The 22,216-nt window shown below is 48.6% G+C and overlaps 1 protein-coding gene and 1 long non-coding RNA gene across 2 annotated transcripts; both read right to left on the bottom strand.

Moving 5' to 3' along the window:
- Positions 1 to 8,039: 8,039 nt before the first annotated feature.
- Positions 8,040 to 9,300, bottom strand: LOC135404354 (uncharacterized). The gene is made up of 3 exons (XR_010425624.1): positions 9,221 to 9,300; positions 8,912 to 9,012; positions 8,040 to 8,152 (listed from the first exon to the last, which is right to left on the bottom strand). It is a non-coding gene; the product is annotated as an uncharacterized LOC135404354 (long non-coding RNA).
- A 1,221-nt stretch (positions 9,301 to 10,521) lies between these two features.
- On the bottom strand, positions 10,522 to 12,282 carry LOC135405755 (ubiquitin carboxyl-terminal hydrolase 42-like). Its single transcript, XM_064640336.1, has 5 exons — positions 11,835 to 12,282; positions 11,341 to 11,448; positions 11,163 to 11,265; positions 10,969 to 11,036; positions 10,522 to 10,808 (listed from the first exon to the last, which is right to left on the bottom strand). Exons 1-5 carry the CDS (start codon positions 12,082 to 12,084, stop codon positions 10,525 to 10,527), a joined length of 813 nt encoding a protein of 270 aa, XP_064496406.1. The 5' UTR covers positions 12,085 to 12,282; the 3' UTR covers positions 10,522 to 10,524.
- Positions 12,283 to 22,216: the final 9,934 nt, after the last annotated feature.

Raw genomic sequence — 22,216 nt, 5'->3', positions numbered from 1 at the left:
TGTCCCCTCCGCAGGGCCCGCGCAGGGAGCGGCTGCCCGCGGGCTCCTCCTTCCCGCCCAGCCCCGGCGGGCTCGGAAGGAGCCGCTGCCGCAGCAGCGCTGCCTCGTCCCGGCTCCTCTCGCTCCGACCCCTTTGGCTGCCCCGGGCCCGCCACTGCTCCCGCCCGGGGGGGACCGGCCTTGCAGCCGCATCGGCTGCTGCCACATGGCCCTGCTGGGGCAGGGCTGGCACGGGAGGGGCTTGGAGTCCCTGCCAAGCCGAGCCGGGCTGAGACTGAAAGACAGACCTGGGCTGCGATGGACCGGGCTGGGAATATACTGGGATGGGGGTGTGGCATGGACCGGGCTGGGAATATACTGGGATGGGGGTGTGGCATGGACCGGGCTGGGAATATACTGGGATGGGGGTGTGGCATGGACCGGGATGGGAATATACTGGGATGGGGGTGTGGGATGGACCGGGCTGGGAATATACTGGGATGGGGGTGTGGCATGGACCGGGATGGGGGTGTTGAGCCAGATCGGGGGTGTGGGGGCTGGGCTGGCCCAGGATGAAGCAAGTTTGCATTTGAGCTCAGTTCTCTCTTCCCAAGATTGCTGTGCCAGATCCAGAGGGAATTTGGGAGGGGGAAGGAGGAGGTGAGACTGAGAGGAGCAAGAAGAAGCAGCTTTCTCCTGCCCGTCCTGCTCCGTCTCCCCTGGGCCTCCCCCTCCAGCCCAGCCCAGCCTGGGGGTCCCACTTTGGGGTCCCCGTGACCCCCAGGTGTCTCCTTGCAGGGACCCCTCAGGTCAGGGCTGAATTCCTCTTTGATTTGCAGACAAAAAGTGGAAATTCCTGGTGACTGGTTGGATTCCCTCTCCTTTGGTCACTACAGAAAAGCCCCTTTCAATCACTCCCACGGCCACTTGTGGACTCATTGCCCTTCCCTGGGCAGCAAAAAAAAGGCCACAACTATATTGGCCTGCAATAGTTTTGAAGTGCTCTTTGGGACACAAAAGTCCTTTATTTCCCCAAACCCAGTGTCTGTGGGAGTATTTTCCATGGTAAGTTCCTCTGTTGTTCCCCCCTAGGTCTGTTTTCTCCTTCTCTTCCTCCCCCACCTGTTTTTTCTCCAAAATGCCCTAAGCTGCAGCCTGTGGCAGGAGGAGTTTGGGGGTTAGAGACTGTTAAAAGCTCTGCATCAACTAAAGCTTCTTGAAAAATCAAGTGTTTGGGTGGGAAAAATGATCTTCTCAGTTCTTCCTTTGCAGACACAGGCAGAGGGTTCTTACCTGGAGAATATTTACCTATGGAGGAAATGCAAGGTGCATTTCCTGGTAATAACTGCAATTTGTTGATGTCAGGGTTTAGAGAGAGTTTCAATAAGTGTGGAAACTCTTTGCAGCTGCCAGTGCCCCCCCAGCAGCATCCACATTCTGTGCCAGTGGATGCTTGTCCTGTTTCTTTGGGTTCTTTCCTTCCAAATATTCCACAAACGGCTCTGGTGGGGTCAGTTTTGCTTTGGTGAACCTGTGAATTTTGACCTTTGCCTTGGGGAATAGTGCATGGCCAGGGAAAGGCTGAGCAGGGAAAGAATTTAGGAAAAACCATGAACCAGGTGGGAAAATGTTCCTGATGTGGGAGGTTGGAGCAGCGACAAGAGGAGGGAGCAAAGGCTGGGACAGGAAAGAGTGAACAAAAACCAGCCCTGGGGAAAGGAAGAGGGTTAGAAAAAGGCTGTGACTGCCTGGGGGGAGTTTGGGGGATTCTCAGCTGTGCAAGTCCTTGAGACAACACCTTCCCAGGGCACACAGAGCCAGCAGGAGCCAAGGCTGAGTTGGGAAAACAAAGGCAGTCCCGGTTCTCTGAAACAAAAAACATTCCTTGTGGGATGGGTTGCTGCACACCAAACTGATAACAACCCTGCTCAGCTGTTAAACAATCAAGTAGACTCACTGACAGGGTGAGCTAAGATAACAACAGAGGGAGAGGGACAAAAATGGGAAGGTCTGTTAGAATGGTTACACGTAAAAAGAGACCACTCAGGAAACAGAGATCTGTTCAAAGAAGCAATCAGTAGAGGGTGGCCAGTTACCAGGGAGCTGTGCAACACAGTGATCTCTGCCTGTAGTCTGTGCCCACCAGGTTGAAAGATCATGATCCACTGAAAGATCCACCCCTGCACCTGAGGGATAACAAGGGACTGTGGGATACCTGGCAGGTAGACTACATCGGTCCTTTCCGAATTTCTTATGGAAACAATACATCCTGGTTGGGGTAGAGATAATATCAGGACTAACCCTGGCTGAAGCTGTGCGACGAGCCAGGGAGAGAATACTGTGAAAACTCTAAAACTGTGGTTCAGTCATCTACCCAAACCAAAGTCTATCCAATCAGACAATGGGAGCCATTTCACTGCCGGGGTGGTACAAGAATGGGCCCGAGAAGAGGGAATTCAATGGACCTTCCACACTCCATATTATCCACAAGCAAATGGTATTGTGGAAGGTACCAATGGGCTCCTAAAGCGAGCCATAAAACCTCATAACCCTGAGTGGGCCTCCAGAGTTTCTGATGCAGAAACCAAAATCAAGAGCCGATGGGCAATAAATGGTTGCCCTCGAATTACAGCATTCTGCCCTGAACCTCCCACCATTCTACTGAGGGAAAACAAAAGTAAAGATCCTGTAAAACCACTCCATTATCCAGGCCAGCCTGTATCAGTAAATCTACCCTCTGTGGGACAAGTGCCCCTCACTCTGAAAACCCCGGTTAACCCTCACACATGGGGAGCCACAGATGCTCACGGGAAGGACCATTGAATAAACACTCGATGGATTCTTCCTTCTTTTTAACAATCAGTCCACAATGGGCCAGATTTGTTCTTTTTACAGAAACCTACCAGCAGGAGAGATCCCACCACATGAGACCGATAAAGCCTTCTACCGCTGCTGCCATTAGTTCTCATTGTCCTATGAGAACATGAAGTGACAACAGAACTGAAGAGTTATACTGGTTTGTTTGTTTTTTTTTACCACATTGGTTGTTTGCATGTGTTTTATCTTAAAAATGTCATGATCCTAATAATTTTGCAATATGTAAAAACCTACCACAAACATTGTGTTTGTGTTCCCCTACTCCCAAAATTACTTGTATTAAGGATTGTTAACTTGTTTGTGTAGTTTTCCTGAGATGTATTGTTAGTTTAATTATTGCCAAGTTTATTTTGTCTTTTTAAATATCTAAACTCAACCAAATATAACCTGGGAGTTAGTACAAGTATTCATGCATATTTGAAATCGTACAAATATGTATTATATACATTAGCCTTCTGCCTTGAGAGGCATTGAATTTCATATTTGGTTAAATTTAACAAATAGAACTAAATTTAGGCCCAAAGAGAACATAAGAAAGCCTTTTACCAGCTCCCAAGTAACTCAATGTTTTTGATGTATAATTTCAAGTATGTATATATGTTTGTAACCTTATTAATGTTAAGAAATTTGATTGTAGCCTATTACTCACCCTGATTACTCACAGGGTGGAGAGAGAGTAGCTAATACAAATAGCTTACTATTTTATTATAAAGTTGTTTTTTTGGGAGAGGAGAATTGCAGTGCATTGGGGCAATCTCTTCCTTTCCTTTACTCTTCTGTCTTCCTGTTCACTATCCGAGAAGCACCGCCCACAAAGACATTCACAGAGAAGAAAAAAAATCATTGACTGCATAAATCACGGGGTGGTGTCAGAGACTGGAACAGTTAATGATTTATGCATTCTAAGAGACTTCTACAGGCTTTTGACTTTCTGGTGGGCAACTGGGCCCATCCCCCCCTCCTCCAGGGCAGAAGATGTCAAGACCCAAAAAGGCGGGAAGAGCTGAGTTTGCCACGCCCTCCTCGTGGACTCTGCGCCAAAAAAGGGGGACGCCAACCTATGGGGACGGCTCCCCGCCCTGGGGGAGGTGCTAAGTATATGAATTTTGACTGGTGACTTTGGGGGTTTGGCGGGGTTTTTGCTTTTCCTTCTCCCCCCACCACCTGCGGATCAAGACATCGCTGGATCCAGTGGGCGGTGATTATCTCATCTTCTTTTTTTTCTTGCTCTCCCTTACTCTCACCCTGTCTTTCTCTCCCCTATGCATTTTTCTCCTCCCTAGAAAGGTTACAACACCCAAAAATGTTAACTTACCTACTGATTCAAAATTGTTAAAATAAATCTTATCCATATATGTTTTCATACACCAATTATTTAGTGTCGTTTCGCTGTAATCCACCCCAAAGGAATTTTTGATGGAACCTGAGTTACCCCCCTCTCCCCTTTTCCTGGGGCGGGTCGTAACACTGGCCAATGGGGCTGATGATGCCTGAGACCAAATCTTCCTTCCTGGGGCATTTCAAAAGAGCCAGCCATACTGAAATCAGGAGCTTTTCTACATGTGCTTGATGAGCTCAGCTGCCTCAACATCTGTAAGTTTTCTTTTTTCAGACCCCATTGACGATGTGCATGGTGACCTCCTGGGATCCCATGGCAAAATGAACCTTCTTTGCCCCTGCGAGTGTAGCATCTTCCCCTTGCACTCCCTTCCTGGAGCAGTAGGTGCTGGCACAGCAGCCCTTCATCTCCAAGGAGTCCCCAGGGTTGTGAGGGGGGATGAAGCTAGGTGGACAGCAGATCGCAGTCAGAGGCCATGGAACAGGTTGGACATGAGCTTGGGGAGACCAAGTGAAGTTCATCCCATATTAAAAGCCTCTATGGCCCATGAGGAGACAGCGAATCTCCCTCTGGAGAGCCTAGGTCAGGAATATACCCGCATCCATCATCGTAACGTCTCTGCATCTTGTTTGCAGACAAACCTCCTGTTAAAACTGCCAGAGCTTCCAAGCTGACTGCAGGCAGCAGTTGTAGAGCCCACGGCACCAGCTCCTAGGTCAGCAAGGAGTGCCTTTCAGATGGTGTCTCTCTCCCTTGTAGATCTCTTTGTGCTGCCCCAGTCTTTCTGATCTGCCTCATCCTTGACTTCTCCACCCTGCTCCCTGCCATTGCTTGAGAAGGAGTTATCTGCAATGCCTTTGGGCACCGGGAGCCCAGAGACTGAAGCTTTCCAGCAAGAGCCCCAGGCCTGTACAGCAGCTGTAAATTTCCCTTGTAAGAGCACTCTCATCTTTCAGCCCAGTGTTTATTTAGCCCCATTGTCTCTGTTGTACAATGTGGCTGCTTCAGAGAGCCCCTGTGGTCCTTCCACCTCTCTCTGCCTGGCCTGGCTGTCCTCAGGGCATCTTGCCAAGCTCTCATGTGGTGCTGCTGACCCCTGGGCTGGTGTCATATATCTTTTCTAGAAGATGATTTTGTTCAGCAAACGCCCTGTGGAGGACAGCAAAGCTGCAGAGATGAGCCCACAGGTCAGGAGAGAGCCTGGCTGTCCCAAGAGCTGGTGCTGATGGGGGCCAAAACTGCCCCTGGTCTCACGCCATCCCAGTCAGCAGTGGGATATCAGGATTGAACTGTGAAGTTTGTTAACTCCTCGGCAGCATCCCTGTGGGGTGGGGAAGACAGGGCAGGGGAGCGGCTGGATGGTGAGAGAAGGGCTTCCAGGTGTTCTGGATGAGATGTAGCAAAGCCATGGGGGCCCTGTGCTGCTGCAGCCCAGCCTTCCTGGGTGCACTTCAGGAAAAGTGTTCTAAGAAAGACCTTCCCTCAAAGCAATGGCCTTGGGTTTTCTGGCTGCTTTTCCCAGAGGAAGCAGCATGTCAGCAAAGGAATCAAAGCTCAGGGGATTTCCAGTGAGAAGGCCACTGGGAGGAGTTGGGTATGTATTCTTCCATCCCATAAAATGAGAACAAATGGGCCGGAGTGAGAGGTGAGGGATTCCCAAAGTCTGCTCATCTCTGATGTCTCCCCTCCCTGGCATGGAGGGATCCAGTGCCTCCAGTGCAGACCCAAAAGCTGTGCTGCACATCCTGAAGGTGATTGTCCTGCTTCTGGTCAGGACAGTGTTAATTTGGGCAGTATCCAGGAGGGGGCACAGCCAGGACATAGAGGTTATTCCTCATTTTGTCAAGGATGGGGGAAGGGGTCTCTTCCAGGTTGTGTGCGTGGTGGCAAAGTTGGGCACCAACTGGTGAGCAATCACGTGTGAGTCATTTGCCTCCCTTGTACACTCTGTTATTAGGATTGTTTCTGTTACTGTTCTGTTGCTGTACTGTTTTCTTCTTTCATTGCCGTTTCCAGTAAGTTGTTCTTATCTCAGCCTGCGATCTTTACCTTTTGTGCCTCCAATTCTCCCGTCCAGCCTGCCTCAGGATGGAGGGGGAGTGGGAAGGCAAGGAGGAGTGGGAAGTGAGCGAGTGGCGCACGATTTGCATGGTTTCAGTGAGAACACTAAATTATGGAACACCCGTCTTAAACACATCATCGTGGCTGGGCTTCTCGAACGAAGATTTCAGAAGGCTCTATCCACATTTGTTACAAGCACGCTGGTGGCTGAGGAGGCCAATGCGAGATAGACATATCCGATTGCAAAAGGCACAGCAGAAAGACTCCCTAGGTGGTATATTCTGCAAGACATGATTCTTTCTGCCTTGTCTTTTCTCCTCGAGAGTGATTCTGCGTGCGTTCTCAAAGGAAACAGCAGCGTTAGAGATGGTGTGTCTCCAGGCCTCCCGATTTGAGGCCAGAGTAGACCAGTTCTGTTGATTGATATGGCCGAGGCTGAGATGTTTGTAGCTATAATTGTCTACAACGTGGAATAAATAATTCTGATTACAGTATTTTAGTATTTCTTATTTTATTATTTTAATAATATTTCTTATAACATTACTATCTATTGCTGAATATATATAACATGTAATAATGTATTATAAAGTATTACTTCTCTCTATATTTCTATATTATATTTCTATATATATTTCTATATTTCTATATATACTTCTCTCTATATATATTCTATAGTTCCATATATATGTCTATATTTCTAATAATATTTCTATATTATTATAACTCTCATCTTCTTAGCTAAATCATTCCCTCAGGTCTGAGAAGGCGTGTCGAAAACAAGGATGCCTTGGCTAATAAACGCAGTGCTAGTCTTCCGTTCTGCTTGAGCCAGGGCCATAATCCAACGCCATCATTGCCAGAGTGCCCTGAATGCTTGTCTGACGTGAATCTCTGGGGCGTGGAAACCCTCCTCTTCTTCTCTGAAGGGCGGTAGTCTGTGTGCTGCCCAAACTGGCTGTGGCAATCACAGCCCCGCCGTGTTGATCTTCTCTGCTCTCTCTGCCTCTGTCGGGTTTGCTCCCGAGCAGCCCGGAGCATGAGAGCCTGCTTGGAGCTGGCTTTGGAGGGCCCTGGAACTGCAGTATTCACTAAGACTTGGTCACAACGTGGAGGACTTGTTCTCTCCCTCTTTCTCTTCCGCAGTGAGCGGTCATAGTCTGTGTACGGCACAAACCGACTGCCAAGGTTGTAAGTTCCCCGCACAGATCTGCTTGGCTCCCTCTGCCTCAGCAAGGTTTGCTCCTGAGCAGCCCTGGGAGCGGGAGCCCACCGGCAGATCCTCTTGGAAGGCCTTGCAGCTGTGCTATCCCTAGGACCACGGTCACGACTTGGAGGACCAGTTCTTCTCTCTGAAGCGTCCTCATAGTCTGTGGTGTCCCCAGACCAGCTGCGGAGATCCCTGCCCCACAGAGGGAATCTGCTCTGGGACCGCTCCCTGCCAGTGTCCTTCATGCCCTGCCAAGAGAGCTGTGGAGAGTTCCTGCCCTTTTCTCCTGAAAGGATCAGAGCAGTGGGGAACCCCTACAAGTTCTGGGACAGGACAGTTTGGGGCCTCCAAAAGGCTCTTTTGGAGGGCTACTAAGACCAAAAGGCCAGAGGCGTACAAAAGGGATGGATCCAGGTGGGATGCTTTGAGAGGGAGCAGCGTTGTGGCTGGGAAGAAAGGTGCGGTGTGTGAGGGACAAAAGAGAAATGCTGAGATCCCAGAAAGAAATCCACTCTTCCTCTGATGCCCTGACCCATGACCCCAAAGTTACCTTAGTCCTACCAGTCAGAGCCTGTGGTCCAACAGAGCCCGCCTGCTTGCTGCTGGCCACACACTGACTGAGGAAGGAAGGGGCATGTGATGGTGCCAGTGAGGAAGAAGGCCTTTCTCCAATTCTCAGATCAGAGCATCTGGAGAAAAACAAAAGAGGGATCTCAGTTTAGAGCTGTTGTTGCAACCTCCCCTGGGGTTCAGTCATTTTCTCAGAGAGGCTTCTATGACAGAGAGAAGACTTAACCAAGGACACTAATGGGAAACTCAGCTAGGGTCTTCCCACCAAGTTTGCCTCTGTCCCAACAAAAACCTCATCTCTATACCTCCCACAGCCTCCATTTCCTAAATTCACAGACTTGTTTGGGTTGCAAGGGACCTTTAACTTTATCTTGTTCCACCCCGCTGTGGTGGGCAGGAACACCCTCCACTATTCCAAGGTTTCTCCAAGCCCTGTCCAACCTGGCCTTGAACACTTCCAGGGATGGGGCCCCCACAGATGCTGTGGCAACCTGTGCCAGTGTCTCAGCACCCTTACAGCAAAGAATTCCTTCCCAATATCTAATGTAAACCTGCCCTCTGTTAGCTGAAAACTGATAGCCTTCATCCTGTCACTACATTCCCTGACAAATGGTGCCTCCCCATCTTTCCTGGAGGTCCTCTTTAAGTCCTCTTATCTACAAGAGTCAACATCAGAGACCAGGCAAGTAGCAGATTCCATCCGGGCCGCAGCCTGAAGCCCAGTAAAGGACAGACACGGAGTAGTTCAGATTTGACAGCACTGAATGATGCAGGTAGTAATTTCATTTGATGAGAAAAACCCTCAGGAAGGTGAGAAGCACAACTGCAAATGAGGCAAAGGAAATGTATTCTGAACATATTTGAATCCTGGTTATTACCTGGCATAGAACAGCAGGTAGGCTTGCTGCCTGAGAACTGTGTCAATGGAACACAGCTGCACAGATTCATCATCCATCCGGTACCACAATCCATTGCTGACCTGTAAAAAAAAGGCAAGGATCTCTCCATGGTTTCTCTCCAAAAACACAGGTAGGAAACTGCCAAACCGAGAGCATGTCAAAACAAATGCAGTCCAGCCACTAAGGAGGCCTTCTGCCCCAAAACTTTGGCTGTCAGTAACACTGACAGGAAAGTTTCTCTTCCCCAGCACACATTTTTCCCCATTGGGAAGGAAGTTGCTCTTTTACCTTTGTGTAGCAGAAATAGTGTCCTCCATGACAGCTGACACCACTGTGCACCAGGACAGCATATAAGGAGTAGAGGAGTGCTTCTCCATCTGCCTGAGACATGTATGGGCGAAGATCCAAGTACTCCGGATACTCTACAACCTATGGAGAGACCAAGAGGGCTCAGAAATGACCCTGGTCTGTGACATGAAATAGCCTACCAAGTGCAGGGGCCAGTCCAGGGCTATCAATACATCTCTGGGGCTCATGAGCACTTGGTTTTCCATAAAGCAACATAACATCGTTTGGGTGGCAGGAAACCCTTCTCAGTCAAAGCAGCCCTATCAGAGCACAGTGCTTGCCTGTCTTCCCACAGGAACTTTCCACTCCCCAGAAGGGACCCCAAAAAACCCAACACAAGCAGCTTGTGACAAGCATACTGCTTTAGGAAATCTGCTTCTTGAAGAGAAAGCTGCACGCCAATAGTGTACACACCTTGCTGATCTTGCCACCAGTGAAGCAGTCAAACCTCTTCAGACACACAGTGAGAACCTTGGGTGCACAGTGGACAGTGAACCTCTTAGTGGCGGCAACATTCTTCTCACACCTTGGAACCAAGCACAGAGCACAGCGCTGAAATGCACCCTATCTTCCACCAAGGCAGTCAGACAACCTTTCTTGTCTCCTGCATCCTTATGCTATTTTAAGGCAATTCGGTGCCATATTTCAAACAAACAAACAAACAAACAAAGAAAAAACCCCGACCCCCCTCCCCAAAAAACCAGACAAACAAAACTGTGTCTCATCAGTGTGCAGTAAACTTCCAGGAGAAGATGACTTCTGCTCAATGACTTGTAGCCCCCTCACACAGAGTCTCGTGTTAATATGTTGTTAGTAATCATCTTACTTGCTACATTTAAAGCAGTTTTCACCATCCAGGTGCTCAGGTGTTACAAAGTCCTCCAGAGCTGCAGCGAGGGATGAGGCTGCCTGGAGAATTGAGAAATCGGTGCACTGAGCTACAGCAAATGCCCTGGCCCAAACATTTTCCAGGAGCTGACAAGAAAACCCCTGTAGCTGATGCTGAGGAGACCCGCCATGAATCTGCAAGCTGTATCCAGAAGGAGCCAGAAAGAGAGTGTGGTGCTGAACATTTCCCCTGTCCCAGAGGTTCTCAGGGGCAATCAAGAGCTCCCTCTCTCTATCACCTGCCATTGAGCTACTGATGTTATGTAGGGTCATCAGTAGTGAAAACAATCCAACCCATCAGCCTGGAAGCCAGACGGGTGTTGAAGGAGGGCAAAGGAAAGAAGGAGGAGGATATGTCAAGGGTGCAGAGCGCATAATGGGTGCTTGTCCAGCTTCAAGCCAGCACCTACAGAGAGACCGGTGCCATGGCCTCTGCAGGAGGACAACATCCGTTCCCCTTCCCATCCACGACCAAGACCTCTTGTGTTCACAGTATATGCTTTCAGGACAAATGTGTTGACTCTGAAAAGCCTTGCCATGTCTTGAAGCACAACTGCAAAACCTCTTACTTTGATATCCAAGGGGACATCCAGGAAGGCCTCATAGGAATCAGAAATGGCTTTGCAGCTGAAGCAGATGACTGGAAGGAAAAATCAAAATGCCGAGCAATGGCGAGCTGAACGATGGTACTGCTTTGTGCTCATTGTACCTGTCCTGCTAGTCCCAGGGCCAGCTGCTGGGCACAGGCAGACAGAAGGGCACAGGCAGTGCCAAGGAGAGCAGCTGTTGTAGAAACATACCTCTGGATCTCAGAAAGCCTCCAAATATTTGATGGACAATGGTAGTAGATTGAGATGATATGTCCAAGCTGGAAACAAGTCGTAAGACAGAGCATTACTTCCTCCAAGCCCCGGCTGTAGGTTTTCCTTGATGAGGCCACATCAAGGAGTCCAAAGGGCTCAGAACTTTGTAAAGGTAACTTGCTTGTGCTTACTCGTTGCTTGCACTCAGACAAGCTCTCTGCATGGCATTGACAGTACAGCATAAGAAGTCATGGGCATCTTCCTCCCTGCCAAGCTGAAAATGTTCTCCTATGACTAAGAAACAGGAAGTTAGTAGTTGTCTCCTACAGGAAGGGAAGAAAACCTGTCAAAGAACCTGAAATCACATACATCTGAAACCCCTGAGAACAGCCCAAGGCAGGATGGCACTGACTGAACGCAGGACCTTGTTAACATGCGCTTCCATGATGCACATCATGCAGAAGCCTTGTTGGCGACCTGAGGAGGGAGGGAGAGAAGGTCCTCTGGTTAGCAAAATATCCCTAGTGGTGGAATACTCCTCTTCTTCCACTCCCACTCCAGTGCAATATGCCACTCCTCCCAGTGTTTCAACAAGCACGGGACGTTTTAGTGCATAGAAAATGTTCTTCAGAGGAATGCTAAACTGAGGTTTTAACTTGCAGGAATAGAGACCCAGAGCTAGAAAGATGTGCCTTCATGAAGAATAAGACAGCTGGATAGGACAGGTGGCTCCTGAGTGTACAAAGAACAAAAGTTCTGGGGCTGACAAAGGGCTGCTTTTCTCCTAAATCAAATTTCAGGTTCTGGGAATCCTTGGGATTTGATGAACAGATTCACAGGGAGATGTCCCTAAGAGTACTCACAGGCCTGGCTGTGCTCCCGGGAGAGCAGATAGTTGGCCAGCGGCGGGGTGTATGTCAGGCATTGCAGGACAGCATTAAGGAAGCACGTGTTGCCCACATTGAGGAGTCCTGCTCCAGCACTCTGTCTTTGCTGCCAGACCATGCAAATCTTCTCGGGGGGAAAGAGGATCCTTTGTGGCGGAGTCATTCCCTCGGCAATGACTGCAGGGAAATTCCATTTGGAAAGAGATGAAATGAGGCACAAAGGCATATTTAAACAGTGAGGTCTCTACAGGAGCACTCAGGACCATCTGCTTCAACTGCCAACCCAACAACATCAGGGGAAGCTTAAACAGTGCCATTTAAATTTACTGTTTTGGAAAAATCCATTCCCCTGTTTACGTTGCTGAGAGTCCAACAAACCCACAATCTGATTTCTGGGCCGCAGGCTACCTTCCTTTCTCAGTAGAGTTCTAGACTGGGTTATCAGTGAAGCCATCCCTTTTCCTGATTGTAACTTGTTGAAAACAAGGAAATACTGAGCATGGAAGGTAACCCAAAGGATGGCAGACCTCTCTACGAGCAATGGCAGCTTTCAAAGTCTTGTACCTAGTGTCAGAGGAGCGACAAAAGGTGTTTTCCTGGGTCTAATTGTAAACACGGGGGTCAGTTTGACTGCTCTCAGGAAACATCCCAGAGATCACTCTAGGTTGGGAGCACATCATTCTGGGATTTGACCCCCAGCCATGTCAGTTGCCTGTGGCAGTTCACAAAGTCCAAACCTGCTGGTGAAGTTATTACTCACAGGAGTCGTTCCCCGCTGTGGCCATTGCCTCTCTCAGGAGGAGAGTTCAATGCTTTAGATGACCAAGGATGTCTTTCTCTCCAGAAAGAGAACAGCACCAATCCCGTCACCTAGTTGCAAAGAAATTACTGTAGCTCCCCGAAAGTATCAAAACTCTAAATAAACGCAGAACGGCATCCCCCACCAAGTCTTTCAGTGGTGCTCGTAACTGCTGCTGAGCTGCAGCTCACGCCCTTATGATCAGGCGCGGGGTACCAACTCACAGCGGGTTCAAAGGCCCTTTTGAAATGCTCCCATGTACGTTACCTTCTCTGAAGAGGCCCTGCTGCTCTCCTGACACTGCTTCAGTAACAGAGCCCTCTGGCTTTCCCACCTCCTAGGAGTGACCGTCTTTCAGTCACTACTTTAACTGCTGTCTTTGCTGCTCTCCTTTTTCCGCCTCCCTCCCTCCCACAGCAATCAAGGTGGGCTGAGCCCATCCCCTCAGACTACAGTCACCTCCCTGCTTACCTATCCTAGGCTATGGAAAAAAAACCAAGAATCAGCAAACTGGAATTCTAGCCTAGGTCATACCTGGCCAGCCTATAAAAGTTGTAACAGCTCAGCCTACAGCTAGGAAGGTATAAATCAGCCTATACTTTTATCCCATATACCCTGCTCTATGATCTGGGCCAAAAGTCAAAGCATTACCTTTGAAAGCGGAGGAAAGTTGAGGAGAAATGGTCAGTAAACAATAAACCATCCAAAAAAGGCAGGCACACAAGTAGCAAAGGAAGGAGCTGAGTTATCCCGAAGGCCAACTCTGTCCAACTGATTTTCGTTGGCGCGCTCCTCAGGATACCGGATGGGTGTCACATCTCTGCCCCTTTGTGACATGGGGTCACATGGAACCACATGGAACCCCATGGAACCCCATGGAACCACATGGTTCTTGGGCACAGGAACCCACATGGCACGTCCGCCAGGTGGAAGCCACTGGACCTCCCCCCGTGCTGGTGGCAAAGGGCTCGTCATCCTCTGACAGAGCTCCCACACCTTCCCTGAGCCACACGGCCTGAGGAGTAAAAGCCTGCTCAGGGCTGTAACGGAGCCAGGTCACAGCTTTTCTGGCCCCCAAGACGCTGAGGGTTTCACTGCCACTTCTATCAGGGAGACTCTTAGCAAAGCACCTGGACTCTTATGGGTTCATTTCCAATTAATTTCATCTGCCCCCAGGGTACAACCATGGGCTGACCCTGAACTGGGACTGCCAAAGGAACCCTTCAGAGGCTGCGCTGGGAGGACCTTGGCTGGCTGCTGGCCCCCGCCCAGCTGCTGTCTTGTCCTCAAGCTCTGAAAACGTTCCGGGATGGCTTTTTAGCAGCTTCACATTTACTCCTGCCGCTAGGGTTGGTCAGGTTTTGATCAGCCGCAGCTTTAGCCAGACTCCCACTCTGGATGGTGAGGGCACGCGCGTGTTAGGCGGAGCTATCCCCTGCACGTCCGGCGCCGAAATAAACAAATACCGGCTTAATAGCACCTGTGGCTGTTGAGTTTTACTACTGTTGCCTTTTCCTGGCATCAATGGATAGAGACAGTTTTGTCCCTGCTGCACTTGGCCTATGTTGTTTTGGGCTTGTTGGAAATCATAAAACTTTTCTAATTTTTTTAGTGTTCCTAATTAACTTTTTGATTAGTTGTTTTTAACACACATCAGAGGCGGTGCGTTCAGCCTTAAATCAGCTTTAGCCAGCATGGAGTAAAAATTGTCATAAGCTCCTTTGGGAGAACACAGCCTGGGAAAAGTACTAAAACTGTAAGTTTTGTTGAAGTTAACCCTGTTATGCTTCAGTGGAGAAAGCCTGTCAGAGAAAGATGTCCTGTTGAAGGAGGAGATCTGGAACACAAGATTTATGGACTACAGGGACCTTCTGCAGAAACCAGCAGCTAAAGAAGAAGACTAACAAAGGCTCAGCATTTGTGTCAGAAAATCCCTAGGGGAGGGAAAATATACAAAAAAGATTAAAGATATGAAGTTATTACAGTAGAAAGTGAGAAATTAATAACCAATCCCACATAGAATACTAATTAATGAAAGGGAGTGAGTGATGTAATTTGGAAGCAATGAACATTAATTTCTTTGTTTGCCAAATCTGTATAAATAGGTGAAAAGCGATGTCTTGCTGTCAGTACGGAGGCAGGATTTTTGTCAGCCACATGCACCCGCAGGGCTGCAAATAAAAGTAATCCCTTGCTTTCTAACACTAAAAAGCCAATTTGTTAGAGGGTCCTATTTATCCCGACAGTTTCAGAGGTGTTTAGCAACAGGCAGTCCTCTGGACACCTGGTGTAACCTCTGCTCAGCAGGCAGATAGTGTTTCTCATGCGCCAAGGATGCAGCTGGTTGGTATTTAACAACACTTGACCTGGCTGGTTTGGCCCCTGCCTGGAATGGGGCATCAAGTTTTACTCAGTTCTTCTCAGGACAGGTGGTTTCACTCCTGCCCAGCTCAGCACAGTTCATATGGCTCCTGCTCCACTCCGAGGTGTTTCTTCTTTTAGACTTGGGGCATCCAGCTCGGGCATGACTTTGCTTGGATGGCTTTTTTCATCACGTCTTGCAGCAGCTGGTTTTATCCCTGTCATCCTTGGGGAGGCTCCTTGTATCCCTTACCCAGACAAAGGATCTGCATTTACTCCTGCATTACACCTCTCAGGTGACCTTTTTATGCCCCTGCCCTAACCTGATGTCCAGGTCCTGTATTACCGTCCTCCCAGCAGCACTTCAGGAGATCTCTGATGAAGACAATCAACAATGGCACTCGTGAACAGTGCCTCTGCTCCTGCCTCCTGCTCATATGGGGGCATTTTAGGACATAAACAGCTGTGCTCTGTGACCCAGCTGGTCCTACATGAGTCCCCTTTGCCCTCATCGTCAGTCCCTGAAGGTCCAGTGCGCCAGGAAGACCCCTTCTCCCCCTCCCTATCAGCCTTCCCATTTCCAGGCCCCAGGCCGACTCCTTTGCTCCTCACAGGCCTTGCAGGTCACAGGCACCTGCCTGCCAGGCTGGATGGCCTCACAGCAGCACAGGGCAGCACAGCAGCACACAGAGCCCCATCTTAATACCAAACAGACTCTTCTCCCCTGAAAGGGCCACTCCTGTTCTGTTAACGTGTTTCAAGTCTAGATTAAGATTGTTATATTGACATGACAAACCAAGGATTAGCATGTGCCCTGGCCTGCAGAGTGATCAGGTCCAGGTGATCAGGCATCCTAAGCTGAGCTGTGCTGTACAATTCGGTGCGAAAGGGCTTACAAAATCTTGCTATGCTGGTGCTGCTTATAGAAATCTTGTGCTACTCAAATCATGGTATTCTGGGCTATAGTGGTCATACCATGATGTTAAAAAAAATGAGACTTTAATTGTAACTGTGACTCAGTGCCGTCATCATTCTGCCAAGGATATCCTGATGAACCCGTCTGTCACCGCAGTGTCAGGTGATAGCCCTGACCAAAAGGGGACAGGGGGAGGTGCAGAACAACTGTCCATAAGTGTCCCTTGGCTCAGGGGATATGCAGGGCAGCAGGGATGCGTGCTGGTCCCCTTTCCTCCTTTCCCCTTCCAGGTGACACTGGCCAAGGCCCCAGCACCTGCTGCCACGAGTTGTACACAGCTCCCCTGATGTTCAAGGTCTGACAAGTTTAATAAAACAGCTCCCACCAGAGGTTTGGTCTGATCCCCCTGATCTGAGGGGAAACCGTGTCTATGGGGGAGGAAGGCATGCTTTCTGCACCTCCTTTTTGTACCTCATCAAAACCACTTCAAGATTTGGACAAAAATCAAAGGATAAGCGACCAAGAAGGCTCCTGATAGCCTTAAACAAAGCAGATGTTGGATCCTGATTGCTCCCTTTGGGCTAGAATAGTCCCATTCCCTGTCAGAAAACTGCCTGAAGCCAGACACAGTCCCATGCAGAGCTCAGCCCTGCACTTGGCCACTGGAGCTGTTCTACAGCTGACGCCGCCTGACAGGGTGGCAACAGAGCCCCTCTGCTCCCTGTAGCTCAAAGCTAGTGGGCTCTGGGCACAAAGGGGTGAGGCCAGGAATGGGCGGGGGAATCCAGAGCAAGGGGCTACGGGGATCGTGTCGCTACTCTGAAGGGGACCTTCCATGGGCAGTCAACGGTATTTATTTCGGAGCGGGCCGTAGGGGTGCGTGGGGAGAGCTCTCGACTCTGCAGTTCCTCACGTGTCTGACAGGGCGTCTTGGGAGGCACTGGAGTTCCCCCAGCTGCTCCAGATCCATAGCACTGAGATTTCCTTCTTTCCTTCCCTTCTTCCCTCCCCAGGGTCTCCTGTGGTGTTCTTCTGGCATTGGGTGTAGCAGGAGCCACCCCCAGGGCTCTGCATGGGGCAGGCTGGGTTGTGGCAGTCTAAAAATGTGTCATTAATAAGGAAATTGTAGATTTTGCATATAAGTTGTTGTATTGTATTGTACTGTGCGTATGTTCTGTCCTTTCATTGGTTGATACTTGACGCAGTACCGTATAGGGTTATGTTCAGCCCCTATCTCCTATGATTGGTTGTAATTTGCATGCTCCGCCTAAACCCCATCTTCTGTTCCAGTGCCTTCCTTACCCACGTTATTTAAGGCTGGAGCCATTTTGCGCAGTGCTTTTTGTGCCCTTTTGTTCCTCCCTTTAAGCAGTTCAGTTGCCCCGCTACTTTTATAACAAAATCGCCTTACCAGCTGCACCCAGAAAAGTTGGGGAGGTCTTTATTCAAGCGCTGACCTCCGCACTGGGTGGTACCTGCTACTCCTCAGGTGATTGGACAGAGCCATTCGTTGGTGTGAGTTTGGCATTCCCCACCCAAACTGCTACAGGAGTGCCAAGCTATTCTGAGGAATGGGGAGTTGTTACGAAGACTTGACCGGAGCCCTGCTTAGAGGGGCTGGGAGAGGTCCAGCAGCATGGAGTGAGCCTGGCCAGTGCAGAGGGGCCCCGAGCAGGAGATGAAATCTCTTGCAGAGAGGCGCCACTTGCCACAACAGCAAACGGGGAAATCTTCCTCTCCCTTCAGGTCAGAGGTAGAAGTGGATGTGATCAGTGGTGTTCAATCCCCCTGCAATGTGGAGGTGGAGATCCAAACAACCTATAAACAGACTGGCTCGAGCAAGGAAAGGCTGGGATGCTGTGACAATTATTGTGGCATGGTACTAAGGCAGGCCTGGTAAATCCAGATCAGATGCTCTGGCACCTCTGTTAGGAGGCAAAGTCATCCCAAGGGCTGGAGGCTTCTGCCCAGATGATGTCAGGAGGGGCTGCACTCACTGGTGTCTCTGAAGGTGTGAATCTCTCTGGGATTCTCCTGGTTCTTGTGCCATTTCCCAAACAACATGGGCAGGAGGAGGGCTTTGCTGTCGCTTGTGGGAGAAACCTGCCTCTGGCTTTAGAGTGTTTTGAGAAAGTCCAGGTCAGACCTGCTTCATTTTCTAATGAGGGAAGTTGTCTTCCTCCATAGGCTGAAAAGGCCAGGAGCAAGTTACCATGTGTGTACATTCACATACTTTCCTTTTGCTGTGCAGAGGGGCTTTGGTCCCGTGGAAATGCATGGGGCAGAGGACCTTGGGATCAGGTGGCAATCTTGGCTACTGGAATGTTTCAGGATTCTTGTCTGCAAGCTGCAGTTGAGTGCGTCGTATCCCTACTGAACCAGAGATGCTCCCCTGCCGCTCCCATCAAGTGGACTTGCTTTTGGGGGTCTTGTATTTCTTTCTTATTGTCTTTCACGAATCCAGGGAAGAATGTGTGCGATTTTCTGGTTCTTCCCCTCACCTAATCCCCTAGCTGCTTTTTGGAAGGCCTCTTGCAGAACCTGATCCTGAAGCAGTGCTTTCAGGGTTACCCAGGGACTCTGAGAAACTGGAGGGGGAGAGATCACAGATTCAGTGCTGCTTGTGGTCAGGGACTAATGGAATGGCAAGCAGCTGGCTCACTGGAGAGAGATATCCCATTTCTAGCTAAATGAAGCTAAATCTCTTATCCACCAACTTCTGATTCAAGTCCAGGCAGTTCTGTCTAGACTGGCCAATGGGGCTGATGATGCCTGAGACCAAATCTTCCTTCCTGGGGCATTTCAAAAGAGCCAGCCATACTGAAATCAGGAGCTTTTCTACATGTGCTTGATGAGCTCAGCTGCCTCAACATCTGTAAGTTTTCTTTTTTCAGACCCCATTGACGATGTGCATGGTGACCTCCTGGGATCCCATGGCAAAATGAACCTTCTTTGCCCCTGCGAGTGTAGCATCTTCCCCTTGCACTCCCTTCCTGGAGCAGTAGGTGCTGGCACAGCAGCCCTTCATCTCCAAGGAGTCCCCAGGGTTGTGAGGGGGGATGACGCTAGGTGGACAGCAGATCGCAGTCAGAGGCCATGGAACAGGTTGGACATGAGCTTGGGGAGACCAAGTGAAGTTCATCCCATATTAAAAGCCTCTATGGCCCATGAGGAGACAGCGAATCTCCCTCTGGAGAGCCTAGGTCAGGAATATACCCGCATCCATCATCGTAACGTCTCTGCATCTTTTTTGCAGACAAACCTCCTGTTAAAACTGCCAGAGCTTCCAAGCTGACTGCAGGCAGCAGTTGTAGAGCCCACGGCACCAGCTCCTAGGTCAGCAAGGAGTGCCTTTCAGATGCTGTCTCTCTCCCTTGTAGATCTCTTTGTGCTGCCCCAGTCTTTCTGATCTGCCTCATCCTTGACTTCTCCACCCTGCTCCCTGCCATTGCTTGAGAAGGAGTTATCTGCAATGCCTTTGGGCACCGGGAGCCCAGAGACTGAAGCTTTCCAGCAAGAGCCCCAGGCCTGTACAGCAGCTGTAAATTTCCCTTGTAAGAGCACTCTCATCTTTCAGCCCAGTGTTTATTTAGCCTCATTGTCTCTGTTGTACAATGTGGCTGCTTCAGAGAGCCCCTGTGGTCCTTCCACCTCTCTCTGCCTGGCCTGGCTGTCCTCAGGGCATCTTGCCAAGCTCTCATGTGGTGCTGCTGACCCCTGGGCTGGTGTCATATATCTTTTCTAGAAGATGATTTTTTTCAGCCAACGCCCTGTGGAGGACAGCAAAGCTGCAGAGATGAGCCCACATGTCAGGAGAGAGCCTGGCTGTCCCAAGAGCTGGTGTTGATGGGGGCCAAAAGTGCCCCTGGTCTCCCCCCATCCCAGTCAGCAGTGGGCTATCAGGATTGAACTGTGAAGTTTGTTAACTCCTCGGCAGCATGCCTGTGGGGTGGGGAAGACAGGGCAGGGGAGCGGCTGGATGGTGAGAGAAGGGCTTCCAGGTGTTCTGGATGAGATGTAGCAAAGCCATGGGGGCCATGTGCTGCTGCAGCCCAGCCTTCCTGGGTGCACTTCAGGAAAAGTGTTCTAAGAAAGCCCTTCCCTCAAAGCAATGGCCTTGGGTTTTCTGGCTGCTTTTCCCAGAGGAAGCAGCATGTCAGCAAAGGAATCAAAGCTCAGGGGATTTCCAGTGAGAAGGACACTGGGAGGAGTTGGGTATGTATTCTTCCATCCCATAAAATGAGAACAAATGGGCCGGAGTGAGAGGTGAGGGATTTCCAAAGTCTGCTCATCTCTGATGTCTCCCCTCCCTGGCATGGAGGGATCCAGTGCCTCCGGTGCAGACCCGAAAGCTGTGCTGCACATCCTGAAGGTGATTGTCCTGCTTCTGGTCAGGACAGTGTTAATTTGGGCAGTATCCAGGAGGGGGCACAGCCAGGACATAGAGGTTATTCCTCATTTTGTCAAGGATGGGGGAAGGGGTCTCTTCCAGGTTGTGTGCGTGGTGGCAAAGTTGGGCACCAACTGGTGAGCAATCACGTGTGAGTCATTTGCCTCCCTTGTACACTCTGTTATTAGGATTGTTTCTGTTACTGTTCTGTTGCTGTACTGTTTTCTTATTTCAGTGCCAGTTCCAGTAAGTTGTTCTTATCTCAGCCTGCGATCTTTACCTTTTGTGCCTCCATTTGTCCTGTCCAGCCTGCCTCAGGATGGAGGGGGAGTGGGAAGGAAAGGAGGAGTGGGAAGTGAGCGAGTGGCGCACGATTTGCATGGTTTCAGTGAGAACACTAAATTATGGAACACCCGTCTTAAACACATCATCGTGGCTGGGCTTCTCGAACGAAGATTTCAGAAGGCTCTATCCACATTTGTTACAAGCACGCTGGTGGCTTAGGAGGCCAATGCGAGAGAGACATATCCGATTGCAAAAGGCACAGCAGAAAGACTCCCTAGGTGGTATATTCTGCAAGACATGATTCTTTCTCCCTTGTCTTTTCTCCTCGAGAGTGATTCTGCGTGCGTTCTCAAAGGAAACAGCAGCGTTAGAGATGGTGTGTCTCCAGGCCTCCCGATTTGAGGCCAGAGTAGACCAGTTCTGTTGATTGATATGGCCGAGGCTGAAATGTTTGTAGTTATAATTGTCTACAACGTGGAATAAATAATTCTGATTACAGAATTTTAGTATTTCTTATTTTATTATTTTAATAATATTTCTTATAACATTACTATCTATTGCTGAATATATATAACATGTAATAATGTATTATAAAGTATTACTTCTCTCTCTATTTCTATATTATATTTCTATATATATTTCTATATTTCTATATCTACTTCTCTCTATATATATTCTATAGTTCCATATATATGTCTATATTTCTAATAATATTTCTATATTATTATAACTCTCATCTTCTTAGCTAAATCATTCACTCAGGTCTGAGAAGGTGTATCGAAAACAAGGATGCCTTGGCTAATAAACGCAGTGCTAGTCTTCCGTTCTGCTTGAGCCAGGGCCATAATCCAACGCCATCATTGCCAGAGTGCCCAGAATGCTTGTCTGACATGAATCTCTGGGGTGTGGAAACCCTCCTCTTCTTCTCTGAAGGGCGGTAGTCTGTGTGCTGCACAATCTCTACTTAATATTTGTTTTCTTAGCATTAATATAATTGCTTCAACACTGCTTCCAAATACTGCACTATGTTTCTAGCTATAATTATCTACAACGTGGAATAAATAACTCTGCTTAAAGTATTTTAGTATTTACTATTTTATTATTTTAATAATATTTATTATACTATTACTATCTATTGCTGAATATATAAAACATGTAACAATGTATTATAAAATATTACTTCTATATATATTTCTATATTATATTTCTATATATATTTCTATATTTTTCTCTCTATATATTCTATATTTCTATATATATTTCTATATTTCTATATTATATTTCTGTATATATTTCTATATTTCTATATATATTTCTATATATATTCTATATTTCTATATATATTTCTATATATATATTCTATATTTCTATATATATTTCTATATTTCTAATGATATTTCTATATTATTGTAACTATCATCTACTTAGCTAAATCATTCACTCAGGTCTGAGAAGGCGTGTCGAAAACAAGGATGCCTTGGCTAATAAACGCAGTGCTAGTCTTCCGTTCTGCTTGAGCCAGGGCCATAATCCAACGCCATCATTGCCAGAGTGCCCTGAATGCTTGTCTGACGTGAATCTCTGGGGCGTGGAAACCCTCCTCTTCT

This window comes from Pseudopipra pipra, chromosome W (genome assembly GCF_036250125.1).
Source record: "Pseudopipra pipra isolate bDixPip1 chromosome W, bDixPip1.hap1, whole genome shotgun sequence".
Lineage (NCBI taxonomy): Eukaryota > Metazoa > Chordata > Aves > Passeriformes > Pipridae > Pseudopipra > Pseudopipra pipra.
This window is presented reverse-complemented; position numbering and strand designations above follow the sequence as displayed.

Bases quoted from the DNA above. Each gene is read 5' to 3' on its own strand.
- LOC135405755 (XM_064640336.1), bottom strand. From the start codon at position 12,084: ATGCCTTTGTGCCTCATTTCATCTCTTTCCAAATGGAATTTCCCTGCA. The intron at 11,449-11,834 runs GTGAGTACTCTT...CTCCCTCCTCAG, and splicing joins CCGGGAGCACAGCCAGGCCT to GTCGCCAACAAGGCTTCTGC. The intron at 11,037-11,162 runs GTAAGCACAAGC...ACTTGTTTCCAG, and splicing joins TGTCTGAGTGCAAGCAACGA to CTTGGACATATCATCTCAAT.